This window comes from Ogataea philodendri (genome assembly GCF_020536065.1).
Source record: "Ogataea philodendri strain CBS6075 chromosome Unknown scaffold1, whole genome shotgun sequence".
NCBI classification, from domain to species: domain Eukaryota; kingdom Fungi; phylum Ascomycota; class Pichiomycetes; order Pichiales; family Pichiaceae; genus Ogataea; species Ogataea philodendri.
Window position 1 is genome coordinate 105,593 of NW_025763889.1, and position 12,523 is coordinate 118,115.

At 46.6% G+C, this 12,523-nt stretch overlaps 10 protein-coding genes across 10 annotated transcripts; 5 read left to right on the forward strand and 5 right to left on the reverse strand.

Annotated features, from left to right (window-relative positions):
• Positions 1-214: 214 nt before the first annotated feature.
• On the forward strand, positions 215-3,199 carry OGAPHI_001782 (uncharacterized protein; the record flags this gene model as incomplete). The annotated part of the gene is made up of 1 exon (XM_046202580.1): positions 215-3,199. The coding sequence occupies one exon, from the start codon at positions 215-217 to the stop codon at positions 3,197-3,199; it is 2,985 nt and encodes a 994-aa protein (XP_046062442.1).
• On the reverse strand, positions 485-1,440 carry OGAPHI_001783 (uncharacterized protein; the record flags this gene model as incomplete). Its single annotated transcript, XM_046202581.1, has 2 exons — positions 485-830; positions 1,343-1,440. 2 exons carry the CDS (start codon positions 1,438-1,440, stop codon positions 485-487), a joined length of 444 nt encoding a protein of 147 aa, XP_046062443.1.
• Positions 3,200-3,226: 27 nt separating the features above from the next.
• On the reverse strand, positions 3,227-3,853 carry OGAPHI_001784 (uncharacterized protein; the record flags this gene model as incomplete). Its single annotated transcript, XM_046202582.1, has 1 exon — positions 3,227-3,853. The coding sequence occupies one exon, from the start codon at positions 3,851-3,853 to the stop codon at positions 3,227-3,229; it is 627 nt and encodes a 208-aa protein (XP_046062444.1).
• Positions 3,854-3,881: 28 nt separating this feature from the next.
• Positions 3,882-6,344, forward strand: OGAPHI_001785 (uncharacterized protein; the record flags this gene model as incomplete). Its single annotated transcript, XM_046202583.1, has 1 exon — positions 3,882-6,344. One exon carries the CDS (start codon positions 3,882-3,884, stop codon positions 6,342-6,344), a length of 2,463 nt encoding a protein of 820 aa, XP_046062445.1.
• Positions 5,504-5,827, reverse strand: OGAPHI_001786 (uncharacterized protein; the record flags this gene model as incomplete). The annotated part of the gene is made up of 1 exon (XM_046202584.1): positions 5,504-5,827. The coding sequence occupies one exon, from the start codon at positions 5,825-5,827 to the stop codon at positions 5,504-5,506; it is 324 nt and encodes a 107-aa protein (XP_046062446.1).
• A 155-nt stretch (positions 6,345-6,499) lies between the features above and the next one.
• On the reverse strand, positions 6,500-9,791 carry OGAPHI_001787 (uncharacterized protein; the record flags this gene model as incomplete). Its single annotated transcript, XM_046202585.1, has 3 exons — positions 6,500-6,845; positions 7,118-7,421; positions 7,739-9,791. 3 exons carry the CDS (start codon positions 9,789-9,791, stop codon positions 6,500-6,502), a joined length of 2,703 nt encoding a protein of 900 aa, XP_046062447.1.
• Positions 6,509-7,702, forward strand: OGAPHI_001788 (uncharacterized protein; the record flags this gene model as incomplete). Its single annotated transcript, XM_046202587.1, has 1 exon — positions 6,509-7,702. One exon carries the CDS (start codon positions 6,509-6,511, stop codon positions 7,700-7,702), a length of 1,194 nt encoding a protein of 397 aa, XP_046062448.1.
• OGAPHI_001789 (uncharacterized protein) lies at positions 7,870-9,671 on the forward strand (the record flags this gene model as incomplete). The annotated part of the gene is made up of 4 exons (XM_046202588.1): positions 7,870-7,931; positions 8,015-8,364; positions 8,444-8,747; positions 9,050-9,671. The coding sequence occupies 4 exons, from the start codon at positions 7,870-7,872 to the stop codon at positions 9,669-9,671; spliced, it is 1,338 nt and encodes a 445-aa protein (XP_046062449.1).
• Positions 9,792-10,174: 383 nt separating the features above from the next.
• OGAPHI_001790 (uncharacterized protein) lies at positions 10,175-11,197 on the reverse strand (the record flags this gene model as incomplete). The annotated part of the gene is made up of 1 exon (XM_046202589.1): positions 10,175-11,197. One exon carries the CDS (start codon positions 11,195-11,197, stop codon positions 10,175-10,177), a length of 1,023 nt encoding a protein of 340 aa, XP_046062450.1.
• Positions 11,198-11,920: 723 nt separating this feature from the next.
• Positions 11,921-12,514, forward strand: OGAPHI_001791 (uncharacterized protein; the record flags this gene model as incomplete). Its single annotated transcript, XM_046202590.1, has 2 exons — positions 11,921-12,075; positions 12,235-12,514. 2 exons carry the CDS (start codon positions 11,921-11,923, stop codon positions 12,512-12,514), a joined length of 435 nt encoding a protein of 144 aa, XP_046062451.1.
• Between the last annotated feature and the right edge of the window lie 9 nt (positions 12,515-12,523).

Genomic DNA, 12,523 nt, shown 5'->3' on the forward strand with positions numbered 1-12,523 from the left:
CAACCGCCAGTGGGGCTGTTCTATCATTGCCCATTGCTAGCGCCCTTGCTATCGTCATCGTTCAATATCTTTGACCATGCCCCCCACACTTGTATCGCCAAGATATGTGTTACTTTCTCTGACCATTTGCGGTCTGTCTCTTTTGTCTCTTATAGCTTTTAGCTTTTTGGAGAAACTAGACGGCCCAGACTGCGCTCAGTGCCGCAGCGTGTACATGTCTCCGGCATATGCTCGAGTCCATGGTTTTGATGAGACTCACACACGGTTTGCATCTAAGTACTCTCTCTATTTATACAGAGAGCAAGGTAAAGATCCCTTGCCAGATGCGGACGGGCACAGCCTCCAACTCAGCGGAACACCAGTACTTTTCATTCCCGGAAATGCTGGCAGTTACAAGCAAGTTCGTTCATTGGCATCGCAATCTGCCAACTTCTATTACACCGAGTTTGCCAAATGCCAAGACCTAAACCCGAACGTCAATAATCTAGATTTCTTCTCCGCGGACTTCAATGAAGACTTCACTGCCTTCCACGGAAGAACGATGCTCGACCAGGCCGAATACCTCAACGACGCCATTGGTTTCATCCTGAGTCTTTACCGACATAACCCGACCCCAGCTCGGTCGGTCATTCTGGTCGGTCATTCCATGGGAGGCATAGTTGCTCGAGTCATGTTGAGTCTCCCCAATTATGTGGAAGATTCGGTCAACACTATTCTGACTCTTGCCGCTCCTCATGCTGCTGCACCAGCCACCTTTGATGCTGATTTGTTGCATGTTTTCGCATCTACAGACGATTTTTGGCGTCATGGCTTTGTCAACAGTGGCTCGGCTCAAAGCGCACTAAATACTGTTGCCAAAAGAAGACTCAAGGATGTTGCTTTAATATCCGTGACAGGTGGGCTTTTGGATAATATGCTTCCTGCAGACTATACTGCTTTGACAGGGCTGGTGCCTGAGTCCAATGGGTTCACCATTGCTACCACCGGAATTCCTGGTGTTTGGACACCTATAGACCATCTTGCTATTGTTTGGTGTGATCAGTTGCGGAAAGTTCTTGCTAGCTCGTTACTTCAACTTGTCGACAAGACTTCGGAAACCAAAACCTATCCACTTGAAAAACGGATGGAGATTTTGCGCAAGAATTTGTTGACTGGTTTCGAAGAAGAGGCAGTACAGGATTTTGACTCCTATAAAGCTGGAACTGGTAAACTAGACCTCCCATACAAGCTCAAAATTGATACTAAGCAACTCAAAGACACTTCGAGACAGCGCAATTTGCAATTACCAAAGTCCAATCCAAAAGATGAATTGTCTGCATCTCCGGATATGCATCTATTCTACATCCCTAAGGATGGACTCAAATTCAAGTTCAACTTCTTGAGTTCTTTACCACCGGTAGATATTTCCAGCTTGGGAAAACGTTCTTCGGCTCCGTCCATCCTGCTTTGCAGAACTTTGACACCTGATGGAAGATCTTTCAAGAAAGAATTTGATTATACATCTGACACTACCAGTAAGGCGGTTCAGCTTGAATGTATTGATTTCCACAAAGACGTCCACAAAATACCAAGATCATATAATGATTCCGAGTCGGCTACGGAATCCTCTTTGGGAGCAGATAAAAATCCATTCTACTCTGTCCAGTTGGACTCCAGAGTGCTGTCAATGTTTGATGCGGTCGTTATCGCAGAATCGCCATCTCCAGTGATACGCCCTGATTTCGTTCTTGCCGACTTGGAACTCACGCAATCGACTGATCTTGTTCTTGGTGATTTTGGGCTGTGGAAGCTCTTCTCAAGAGGTTACGATGTCACCTTACCGGCACATCGTCCGATCTCCGTCAATGTGAAGGTTCCTTCGGCATGGTCCAGTCTGTTGGCTTACAACTTTGATATTCGGTACCAGCAATCTCAAATGGAACGGTTTTCTCCTATTCTGAGCCAGCGAGTGCGAGATGAAACCAAATGGCATATCAACTTGCATGATGATAAGGCCCTCACAGCTCTGATTCAGGGTGTTTCTCCTTTCTGTCCATTTACGAGAGACGAAGACTCTTCACTTGAACTGCAACTTTTCAGTGACTCTCTTGCGTCTGATCAAATCATGGACATTTATTTAACTGTGAACTGGTTCAAGTCGTTGAAGCTGCTTGTGCTCAAATACAGACTTTCGGTCTTCAGTTTCCCAGTCTTTGTCACCACACTTGTTCTGTTTTTACAATTCAAAAAGTATATTCAAGACGACATCTTCCCGTCATTTGGGGAAGGATTGTTGATGCTCTGTGATTTGAGGGTATTGACGCCGTTGATGTTGCTTTTAAGCTTTCTTTCGTCATTTGCATCACAAGCGGCTTTCCAAAAACTGTTGAGCTATATCGATCCTGTTGATTTTGGAAACGTGAGTTTGATGCAAGAGATTGAAAAGTCTGACGTTTACGTCAATCTTTACTTTCTCGGTTTAGAAGAAAAAGCATTGTGGTTTTTCGGGCCTGTGGCTCTTGTCATTTCGTTGGCTCTTGTGTGCGCATTCTACAATATTCTTTCAGTTCTACTATGGATCATAACATCTACGTTGCGCAAGTTACATGTCTCTAACATGTTTAAGTCTTCAAAGGTTGGGGTATACAATAGAAGACGGGCCACTGGAACTGCAATAATTTTAGCTCTTGTTCCATTGTATATCCCTTACCAGTTTCCATACGTGGTAAGTTGTTTGGTGCAGTCCACCGTTGTGATACGTGCTTATCTTTCGTCCTCTGTTCAACGAAACAATTCTGTGGAGAATTTTAGAAACTTCAACTTTTCGCTGCTCATGTTGATGCTCTGGATCCTGCCCGTGAACGTTCCTGTTTTGATTGTTTGGATCCACAACTTTTCGCTTCGTTGGGCCACGCCGTTTTCGTCACACCACAACTTCCTGGCCATTATTTCCATCGTGTTCCTTGTGCAGAACAACGTTGCTGGAAATATTGTTCCACGGCCTACCTCGCCGGTTACTATCTTTGTGACGAAATTCTTGATCGCTTATTTCTCGCTGTGTTCACTTATCTACGGCACGCGACACCTGTTTTGGTTACACTACCTACTCAACTTTCTGTGTGCTTGGTTGCTGTTACTTCTGATGGAAGCCAATTTGAGCGGGCACGTTAAAAACATTGCCACTTTCAAGAGAGAAGATTCATCATCTAAATTACATTAGCATACGTTGTATTTATAAATTGTAATGCTAGCACGGTAAATGTTCTGCGTAAAAGCCTTTGATGTTCAAGTATGGCAACGAAAGCTGTCTGAACTCGTGGATGCGTGTTGGAGGAGCGGTCGAAGGTGTGCTGGTAGCCACCTGAGTTTTGTGTAATGTCCAATCTTGAGCGAGCAATTGGTTGAATACGGAGTTGTCTGCCGATATCAGCACCTTGAAAGTGGACGGAGTGTCGAATTTTTCGGCCGTTTGCAGTTCGTTGATCACGGAGTACAAAAACGCTTGGAACTCCGCATATAATACATTCATTTTAAATTCGTCTGACAATTCGAGTCCCGAAGATAGAGCTTCTAACAACGGCGAATTGGTCAAACTCACCGCATACGTTTCTGAAACCACAGATGAATCTCCTCGGTAAATTTCCACGAAAACCCTGTTCAATCTGCCCCGTTCCAGTAGATCTCTCCATTTCACAGCCAGCGTTTTGACGTATTGTTTAACGTCTGGGTGTCTGGAGGTATAAACTGGTAGTTGAAACGACCTGGCTCGGTCAAATGATTCTGGTGGATAGACGTACCGATGGTACCATACTTGTTCGACAAAACATTGTATCAACTCCACTGTGAGAGATACCACTTTGCTCTTATCGATCATAAAAAATTACAATTATTTCTTACGCGTAATGACTTTAACTCGTATTACCCGCGGAGACGCGCACAATATCACGTCGGGCCAGGTGATCATTGATTTGGCCACGGCGTCTAAGGAGCTGTTGGAGAACTCGCTGGACGCTGGCGCAACGCAAGTCACGGTAACATTCAAGAATTACGGGGTCAACTCTATAGAGGTGAGTGATAACGGGAACGGAATTGGCCAGGATGATTTTGACGGTCTGTGCATGAAACACTATACGTCCAAGCTAGAAACGTTTGAAGATGTTGCTTCGGTTCGCACTTTGGGGTTTAGAGGCGAGGCCTTGAGTTCTCTCTGTGCAATGGCTTCCGTCACGATAACCACCTCAACCAAGGAAACCCAGCCAAAGGCACACAAGTTGGAATACAACCAGCGGGGAAAACTCGAGAAACAGCAGATTGCCAGTCGAACGGCGGGCACTACGGTACTGATCAGCGATATATTCAAGAATCTACCTGTTAGAAAGACTGATCTGGCCAAAAATGCCAGACGAGAGTTCCAGAAAGCCATCACTCTACTGCAGTCGTACGCCCTAATCAACACAGGTGTTCGGCTGGTGTTGCAGCATGTGGATGCCCGGGGGAAAAAAAGTATGGTGCTTGCTACCACCGGTTCCAAAGAACTGAAAAATAATGTTCTGAGCGTGTTTGGAGCCAACGGCATGGTCGGTTTGGAACCCGTGAACATGGAACTGAATGTATCTGCGAAGTTCAGGTTGAAAAACTCGTCGATAGAGCTGCGCGTTCACGGTTTTGTATCGAACTGTTCGTTTGGAAAGGGCAGATCCTCGACTGACCGGCAGTTTTGGTTCATTAATAAACGGCCTGTGAAACTGCCGCATTTCTCCAAGGCTATCACAGAAGTTTACAAGAGTTTCAATCATCTGCAGTGTCCTGTGATACTGCTGGACATCGAGCTGGACCCGCAATTCGTGGATGTCAATGTGACTCCAGATAAACGGACTATCTTTCTGCATAGTGAGACGGTGATTGTCGAAGCAGTGAAGGAGAAGATGACCGAGATCTTTTCGGAGCAGGACACCAGCATTCCAAAGAGCCGACTGGCGACCGAACGCAAGGAGAGCAAGTGGCTGCAGCGGGATGAGCAGGAGCAGCAAGGGGAGGAGGAGCAGGAACCGGAACAGGAACATGATGATGATCCAGATGAAGAACAGGCTGACGATTCTGCAGTGGATGAGACTGTTCAGGCTGGCGCCTCAAAGTCCCCGCAAGATTTATCTGCGGATGAGCCTCAGTCCGAACTGCCTGAAGAGCTATCTGAAGAGATGGATGGTGTCGCAGCGGACTCTCCACCGCCTCCCGAGTATGACCAGCCCGAAGATGTGATCTTTGAGAAAGTGACTGAGCTCGTTTCGCAAGACCGCAGAGCTAAACGAACTATCGCAGATCTGGTCACCATCCACAAAGCTTCACCTGAACCTCAAGAGCCTGTTGAAGATGCTGACACCACTCAGTTGGCTACCTCTGCACATGTTGTCACCGAGACCGACGCATCGGATGTCTCGCTGTCTGACGAGTCGACATCCAATATCAGTATGCTGCGCACCGTTTTGGACGAAGCAACGTCTCCACTAAGCACAAATACCTGCAATCACGAACATTCGCCGCTTTTCGTGTCGCCAGTGCGTGAAAAGTCTACTAAAGTTAACCAGCGCGTGACAGAGTCGCTGCACCATACGGAGTCGTCTGTTTTGGTGAACGCTGACAGTTTCAGGGTGAAACGTCCCAAATTGGGCCAAGATCCAACCAAGAACAGGAATATTGACGATATCAGCGATGAGATCGACGCCGAGCGGAAACTGACGCTGTCTGTTTCAAAGAAGGACTTCTTGGCAATGAAGGTGATTGGCCAGTTCAATCTGGGATTCATTTTGGTGACCAAAACAGACAAATCTGGAACACATTTGTTCATCATTGATCAGCATGCGTCTGACGAAAAATACAATTTTGAGCGGTTTCAAACCGAAACCGTGTTCAATAACCAGCCACTGGTGGTTCACCAGCCGCTCGAGCTGAACGTTCTTGACGAGCTTGCTGTTATGAACCATCTGCAAGTGTTTGAGAAAAACGGGTTTGGACTCGTTGTAGACGAAGATCTAGACCCAGGACACAGAATCAAGCTTGTATCCTTACCATATTCCAAAGATACCACATTTGATCTGTCTGATTTGGACGAATTGATCCATCTGGTGAAGGAGCACCAGGGCAAGGGTGTTCTTCGTCCCTCCAAGGTTCGTGCTATGTTTGCCATGAGAGCGTGCAGATCAAGCATCATGATTGGCAAGCCACTAAACCACAAAACAATGGCCAAAGTGGTGACTAACCTGTCCACTCTCGATAAACCGTGGAATTGCCCGCATGGCCGGCCCACAATGCGCCATCTGATAGAGCTCAAGAATTGGGCAACTTTCAACAAGGATTATGAAACATGAAGCACAGAATAAATGGACCCCTGATTTTCTATCCATTGATCTTCCGTATTAGGAAATTTTTTTAATTCACACCAAATCAAGTCAAACAGGATGTCAAAGTAGGGCCCCGGCAACATATAAAGTGCGCTAATTCCTGGGATATTGTTTCTCATCAACTAATTGCGATGTCCGACTTCACTTCTGACGATATTAATCCGTACAACGTTGTGTTGAACTACACTTCTCCTTATGGCTTCACTCAAGTCACTTTCCATGATCTCGACACCAGAGCAAAGACCGTGATGCAATACGCTGTTATCTTTGGTCTGAGATTGGGCTTTGCTACGGTTCTCTTCCCAATCATATACATCGTGACCAAGAACAAGAAAACCGTGCTGTTTGTGATCAACCAGTTGTACATTGGAACGTTGTTCGTCCACTCCATAATGTACATCTGCACATTGTTCAAGACTTACTGGTCGTTGACATACCACTTTTCCGGCTACGAGATCAACGACAAGTCTGCTCTTGACCTGACCGCCGCAACCAGTATTGTCTATGTTATCTTGATTGGATTATCCACCCTTTCGATGAGCTACCAGGTCCACATTGTTTTCCGCGGTCCTTCAATCTACTACAGAAACATCGGCTGGTCGGTCGTTGCACTCTCTGGTCTTTTGGGTCTTGCTTCCACTGTTCTGTATCTTACCTACGCTATCATGGCCAACATCAATCTTTACAATTCAAACTATGTCGTGCCAATCTGGGTGGTCAATGCCTCGCAAATCTGCTACGCCTGCTCATCGTTCGTCGTGTCCACCATCTTGGCATCCAAACTTTTCATCGCTATCCGCACCAGAAAGTTCTTGGGACTGAAACAGTTCAGTATCTTCCACATACTTTTCATCATGTCGTTCCAGACCATGATCATTCCATCTGTGATCATTGTGGCGTCGTTCAAGTCCATGAGCAGTACCCAGAGCTCCAACCAGTCTCTGATGGCCATTGTGACCGCTCTCATTGGAGTCTCTCTGCCAATCACAACGATGTGGGCCAACTCGGCTATCAATGAGACCTCTGCCACCTCGATCTCAAATACTCACCTGCAGAAGTACAACACCAACACCTCGTACGACGCCAGCACCCAGTCGTCTCCGACCTCGTACAAGTCGTCAGGAGGCATTTCTGCCGACTGCAAAGACGCTGAGTCAGGATACTCTCGTTCCATCACCGATCCTAGTACCGCAGTCACCGATAAGAACTTCTGGTCAGAGGTTCAGTACTTGGCCCATGGCCTGGAGCCTTCGGACTTGGACGCCGAGGACTACGTGCGCGCAACTGTTGAAACTTCAATTAATAGCAAACATAACCAAATATAATACTAATTGTCTTTTACATATCGACCGGGTATCTACCCAAAAGTCTGAAGTCTAAATCAAGCGAGTGATCCAAAGTGTCCATTTGTTCCATGGCCAGGTCCTCAGAAGCGTATTCGCGCAGGTTGGCGGCCTCTTCCTCGTAAAAAGAGATCAAGTCCTCAAGAGACATGGCATCTGGAAGACCAGTGTCGTACACCACCACGCCGTGGTCGGCAAGAGCGTGTCTTGCGTACTCAAAGCTTGGTAATGGAGCAGACATGGTCAGGTTCAATTGGTGCTCCACCACGGCTTCTCCGTGGTTACCTGTTGGAGAGATGGTGAAGTTGGAGGTTCCGTTTTCGTGGCTGGTTCCCTTGAGCACAGTCAACCCGTCGATCTTGGTCTTGTGGCTGAAACTCTTGGTGATGTTGACTTCGAGATCAATGTCGCCTGCAATTCCCGCGGTGGTTCCGATCTTGGAGATCAATGGCTGTGCGAAAGTCGAATTCACGCTTCTGAGTGTCTTGTTGGTGACAGGATCAATCTTAGCAGTGGACAGAGAGAAGGATGGAACAGCCACCAAGGACTCGGTCTGGCCAGCTTTGGTGAACAGCAGAATGTTGCTGTGCTTGGCCTTGTTATAGAGCTCAACAACGTGAGAATCAACAGTTCCATTGGACAAGGTATAGTTAAGAGTAGAGTTGATCTTGTTTGAGTATTTTGCGTTCACGATCTGGGTGTAGAATCCGCTGAAAGGTGGAGCAATCGCAATTGCCGAGACAGACGTTTTATTTTCAAACGAAAGAATCTCTCCCGTGGAATCCACCACCAGAGGGTCTTCCCAGGTGACAACGTTACCGGAAGCGATCCAGTTGGATCCAACACCATTTGGCACTTGGCCAATCTTCAAGTCGTCGTCCACACAGTTCGAGACTTCGATAGAAAGTTGGGTCGATTTGTCCCAGAAAAGTGGCAGCAATGGAGTGACATCCAGCTCCAAAGCCTTGACATCAAAAGCACCAGTCGAGACAATTGGGTTCCACAGAGATGGCGAGATGCCGCCGGTGTAGACAACCACGAATGGGTTGACACTCAAAATACGGATACCATCTGCGAAAACGTTGATGGTACGGCAAGGACCGTGGCCCGGATAGGACTTTCCAAACAGAGTCTTGTGCTCCTCCAAAACGTTGGAGTACCAGAACTCCTCCTCAGCATTACCCGAAACGTATAATTGCAGCGCAACACGAGTGGTGTTGGCACTCAATTGAGGAACAACGGTATCAAAGTCGGAGTCGGGTAAATAGAGCAAAGGCGGTCTATCGGCAGGGGCCTTCACCAAAGGATACACCTGGTCTGGAATAGGAGCCTTTGGACCAGCTGGTTTGTAGTCGTAATACTTGATGCTCAAGCTGACGTTGAATTCACCAGTGAGTCTTGGAGTCACGATATTGTCCAGCTGGAAAAGGATGGTTGCATCACCCTTGAACAGGTTGGAGTACCAGGACACATCTTTCTCTGTGTGAGAATGGGACAGGTTTCCGTGCGGCTCGATGGTGCTTGTTCTCCAAACCTCAATGCCGTCAACATACAAATGGGCAAGGCGGTCGTATTGAACTCCGTCAACCCAGGTATCCAAGGAGACAACGACTCTATTGAAGGTGAAGTTAGGCTTGATGTAGGATGCCTCGAAAGGGTGGCCCCAACTGTTGCCAAAAGTATGGTTCAAAATGTGCTGCTCGAAAACCGGCACTCCGAATCCGTAAATTGGGAAGCCAACCTCGTAGACCTCGGTAACGGGTGCTGGCTCTGGTGCTGGCTCAGACAGCTCGTACGGAGCAACAGACGAGGATTTCCATGGCAGGTTACCGCTGTAGCAAGAAAAGAGGGTGTTGACCAAAAGGTAAAGACCAACTCCGTACAAAGCACCTTTCCATTTGCTTGTCTTTTGACGTTTCTCAGAATGATAGTATTGAGGCTCTTGCTGTAGCTCTTGTTTCTCAGAAAGAGGAAGCGTGGACTCTTCGTCCCGAGACTCTTGGTTCATTTGCTTACGAACCATCAATTGGTCCCAGATGGACCATTCTCTGGCCAAACTTGCTTTAACCATCGCCTCGTAATAAATTTGAAGGTTAAAAGAAAATAATGCGGCTGCAAATTAATTTGGGTTCCGTGATTGCCTAAACGAGAAACTGGATAAATTTAATTGATAATATTTATTTATGATTCAGAGGATTAGAAAGATCTTCAGTTCGTTCCGCACGGAGGAGGAAGAACGCAAGTTTTCGCGGCTGGCGGTAAGTGATCAAGTGTTAATGACACTAACACCCAAAGTTTTACAATTTCATGGGCTTTTTAACCTCATGTTTGGTGTTTTCGTTTGTGGCACAAAAATTAAGCTCCTCCAATCTACAGTATTTAAGAAAGGAACTACTTCAACAGTCATAACGTCATGCTTTTTTGCTTAATGCAACTATACACAGAAAATTCGCTCTATGGTGAAGGCTTGTCCCTCAAAAGATAGGCCTTAGCCATCTCATATGCTGTCCAGCTGATGGCTGTTGACGGCACGTTAAACACAACACGGGGTCTGAGTCCTCTCCAGAACGCACTTGACCCACCAACCTGGTAAAGTCCCACTGCGGCTGTTCTGAAGCCAGTGACGTTGGGGACGGACCGTGTTTGTAATGCAGTCTTGATGCAGTCTAACGGGGTGGTGAGAGCAGCAGCAGCAGCTCCACTAATTCCTCCCGAAATACAGTGCAACATTGGATTATAAAGTTGATCGGGATTCAACTTGGAGCTGGCATATTCATAAACTCCAAAATTAATGGCAGCAAATGGAATGTTGAGAATTAACGTAGTTGGATACGAGATGAAAAACGGTCTCAGGCCCTCTTGTTTGTAGATGTTCCATGCCACATTGCCAATGGAGATCTTGGAGTAATGTTTCTTATTAATGATTTGCATTCGTTGCTTCAAAACGTCAAATGGAGTCATCAGGGCGTCGGAGGTGGTGGTGGCCGCTATTCCCGACATCGATGCAATGATTGGATGTCTTTCATCGGTGATAAAGCTGGCGTTGGAATGGCTGTGCGAACTTGCAGACATTTTGCAAAGAGCGGTTTTGGTGGACTCGAACACAAGATAATACACTGCGTGTGCAGGTCCCGCGCCCAGAACAACCGAAGAAACTCCTCGCCAAAGTGCAACGGCTCCTTCCGTGGATGAGATCTTAGAGAAGGACTGTATGATTCCTTCGTTCAACGGCACCTTCATTATTTGCATTCGGGTTTTGATAGCATCTATCGGATACATCACTGTGTGTTCCATTATTCCAGCAAAGGCGCCAGCAGTAAGTTGCGCAATAACAGGCGAGTTTTCCGGAAGCGATTCATAGTCAATCTCAACTCCATCGTGGGACGGCCTTGGAATCATATGGCTGACTCTTTCCTTGTTGGAGAATCCCTGGTCGTCCAGGTCTCTATCTTTCAAAATCGGGCGCGGCGTCGTCATCGTGGTGGATTGGTCGGATGTCAATTTGAGAATATGGTATGGTGAGCCTGTAGAGTCACCAATTTGAGACAAAACGTTTAGGCTCCGCTAAATTGCTCTGCTTTCTCAACAAGCTGTGTAAAAGATTCCTTGAAAACTTTTATCTCTGGTGAAATTTTCTGAATCCAGTAAATCACCTTCAGCTATATACACTACCTCTATTCTCTTGGATATTCTCCGTTTTGTTAAAGTAGGTCCGAACCTCGTATTTGTACAAGTTTTTCTCTGCTCGCTTTTTTTTTTTCACCGAGCTTTTTCAAAGTAAAATCCGTCACGGCTACCGCAGCATGGCCATGTTTGAGTGCGGGAAAGCCGCTTACGTAAATTGCAATGGGTCTCCAGCGGCCGAATCAGCGCATGATGAAGCTGTATTCCACACCTATCAGGCGTCCGACCGCTGTTCGGCCCAAAGTAAGTATGACCTGTAACCTTCGGCCATATCGTCTTTCCTATAGCCAATAGCGATAACGTAGACAGCTGCTGACCAACGGAAAAAAATTAGCCAGACCTCCTCTCCAAATTTTGCTTAGCTAATTTTTGGGTCGCTTCCCGCCCCAAGTGCTGCTTTGCGGTGCACGGGTGTTCGGTGAAGAGAAACCGTTACCCCCTTCTGGGCTGCAGATAAGAAATTAATTACGTGCAGTTTGGCTAGTTTCAGCGTTCAAGAGGATTTGTGTTGCCAGGATGGGTCTGAGATATTCGCAATGTCTGGACCCGGACAATGTTGACAGTGAATATAATGACCAGGTGCTTCTGAGTAGACAATCGTATTGTCCCCATCCATGCTATGATCACCACGGCTCTTCAGAAGAGGAGGAGGATTGTGAAACCGAGCCCCGGTATCCTCTTTTTTATACTCGTGGAGCCACAACAAGAGTCCTGTACTTGCAACAAACACGGTTTCCGAGTTCTTCTGGCCGTTCGTCACGGTCAAGACCGCTTTATCGCAAACATTCGAAATATAACAAGAATGGACAGGCTATCACTTATGGGTGCAGTCAATGTCTGACGCATTTGTCTTCATCCAACATGATTATCAGCGATGAATACACCGGGAAAACCGGGGACGCTTTGCTTATTTACAACGTTGTGAACGTCCTTTTCGGAGAGCCGGAGGTCCGGGAAATGACATCTGGTATGTACACGGTTTGTGACATTAAATGTCACCAATGTCACAAATTGTTGGGTTGGAAGTATCTTAAAAGTCATCAAACCTCGCAGAAGTTCAAAGAACAAAGATACATTTTGGAAATCAATAATATGAAGGTTGTCGCATAGGTATAGGAA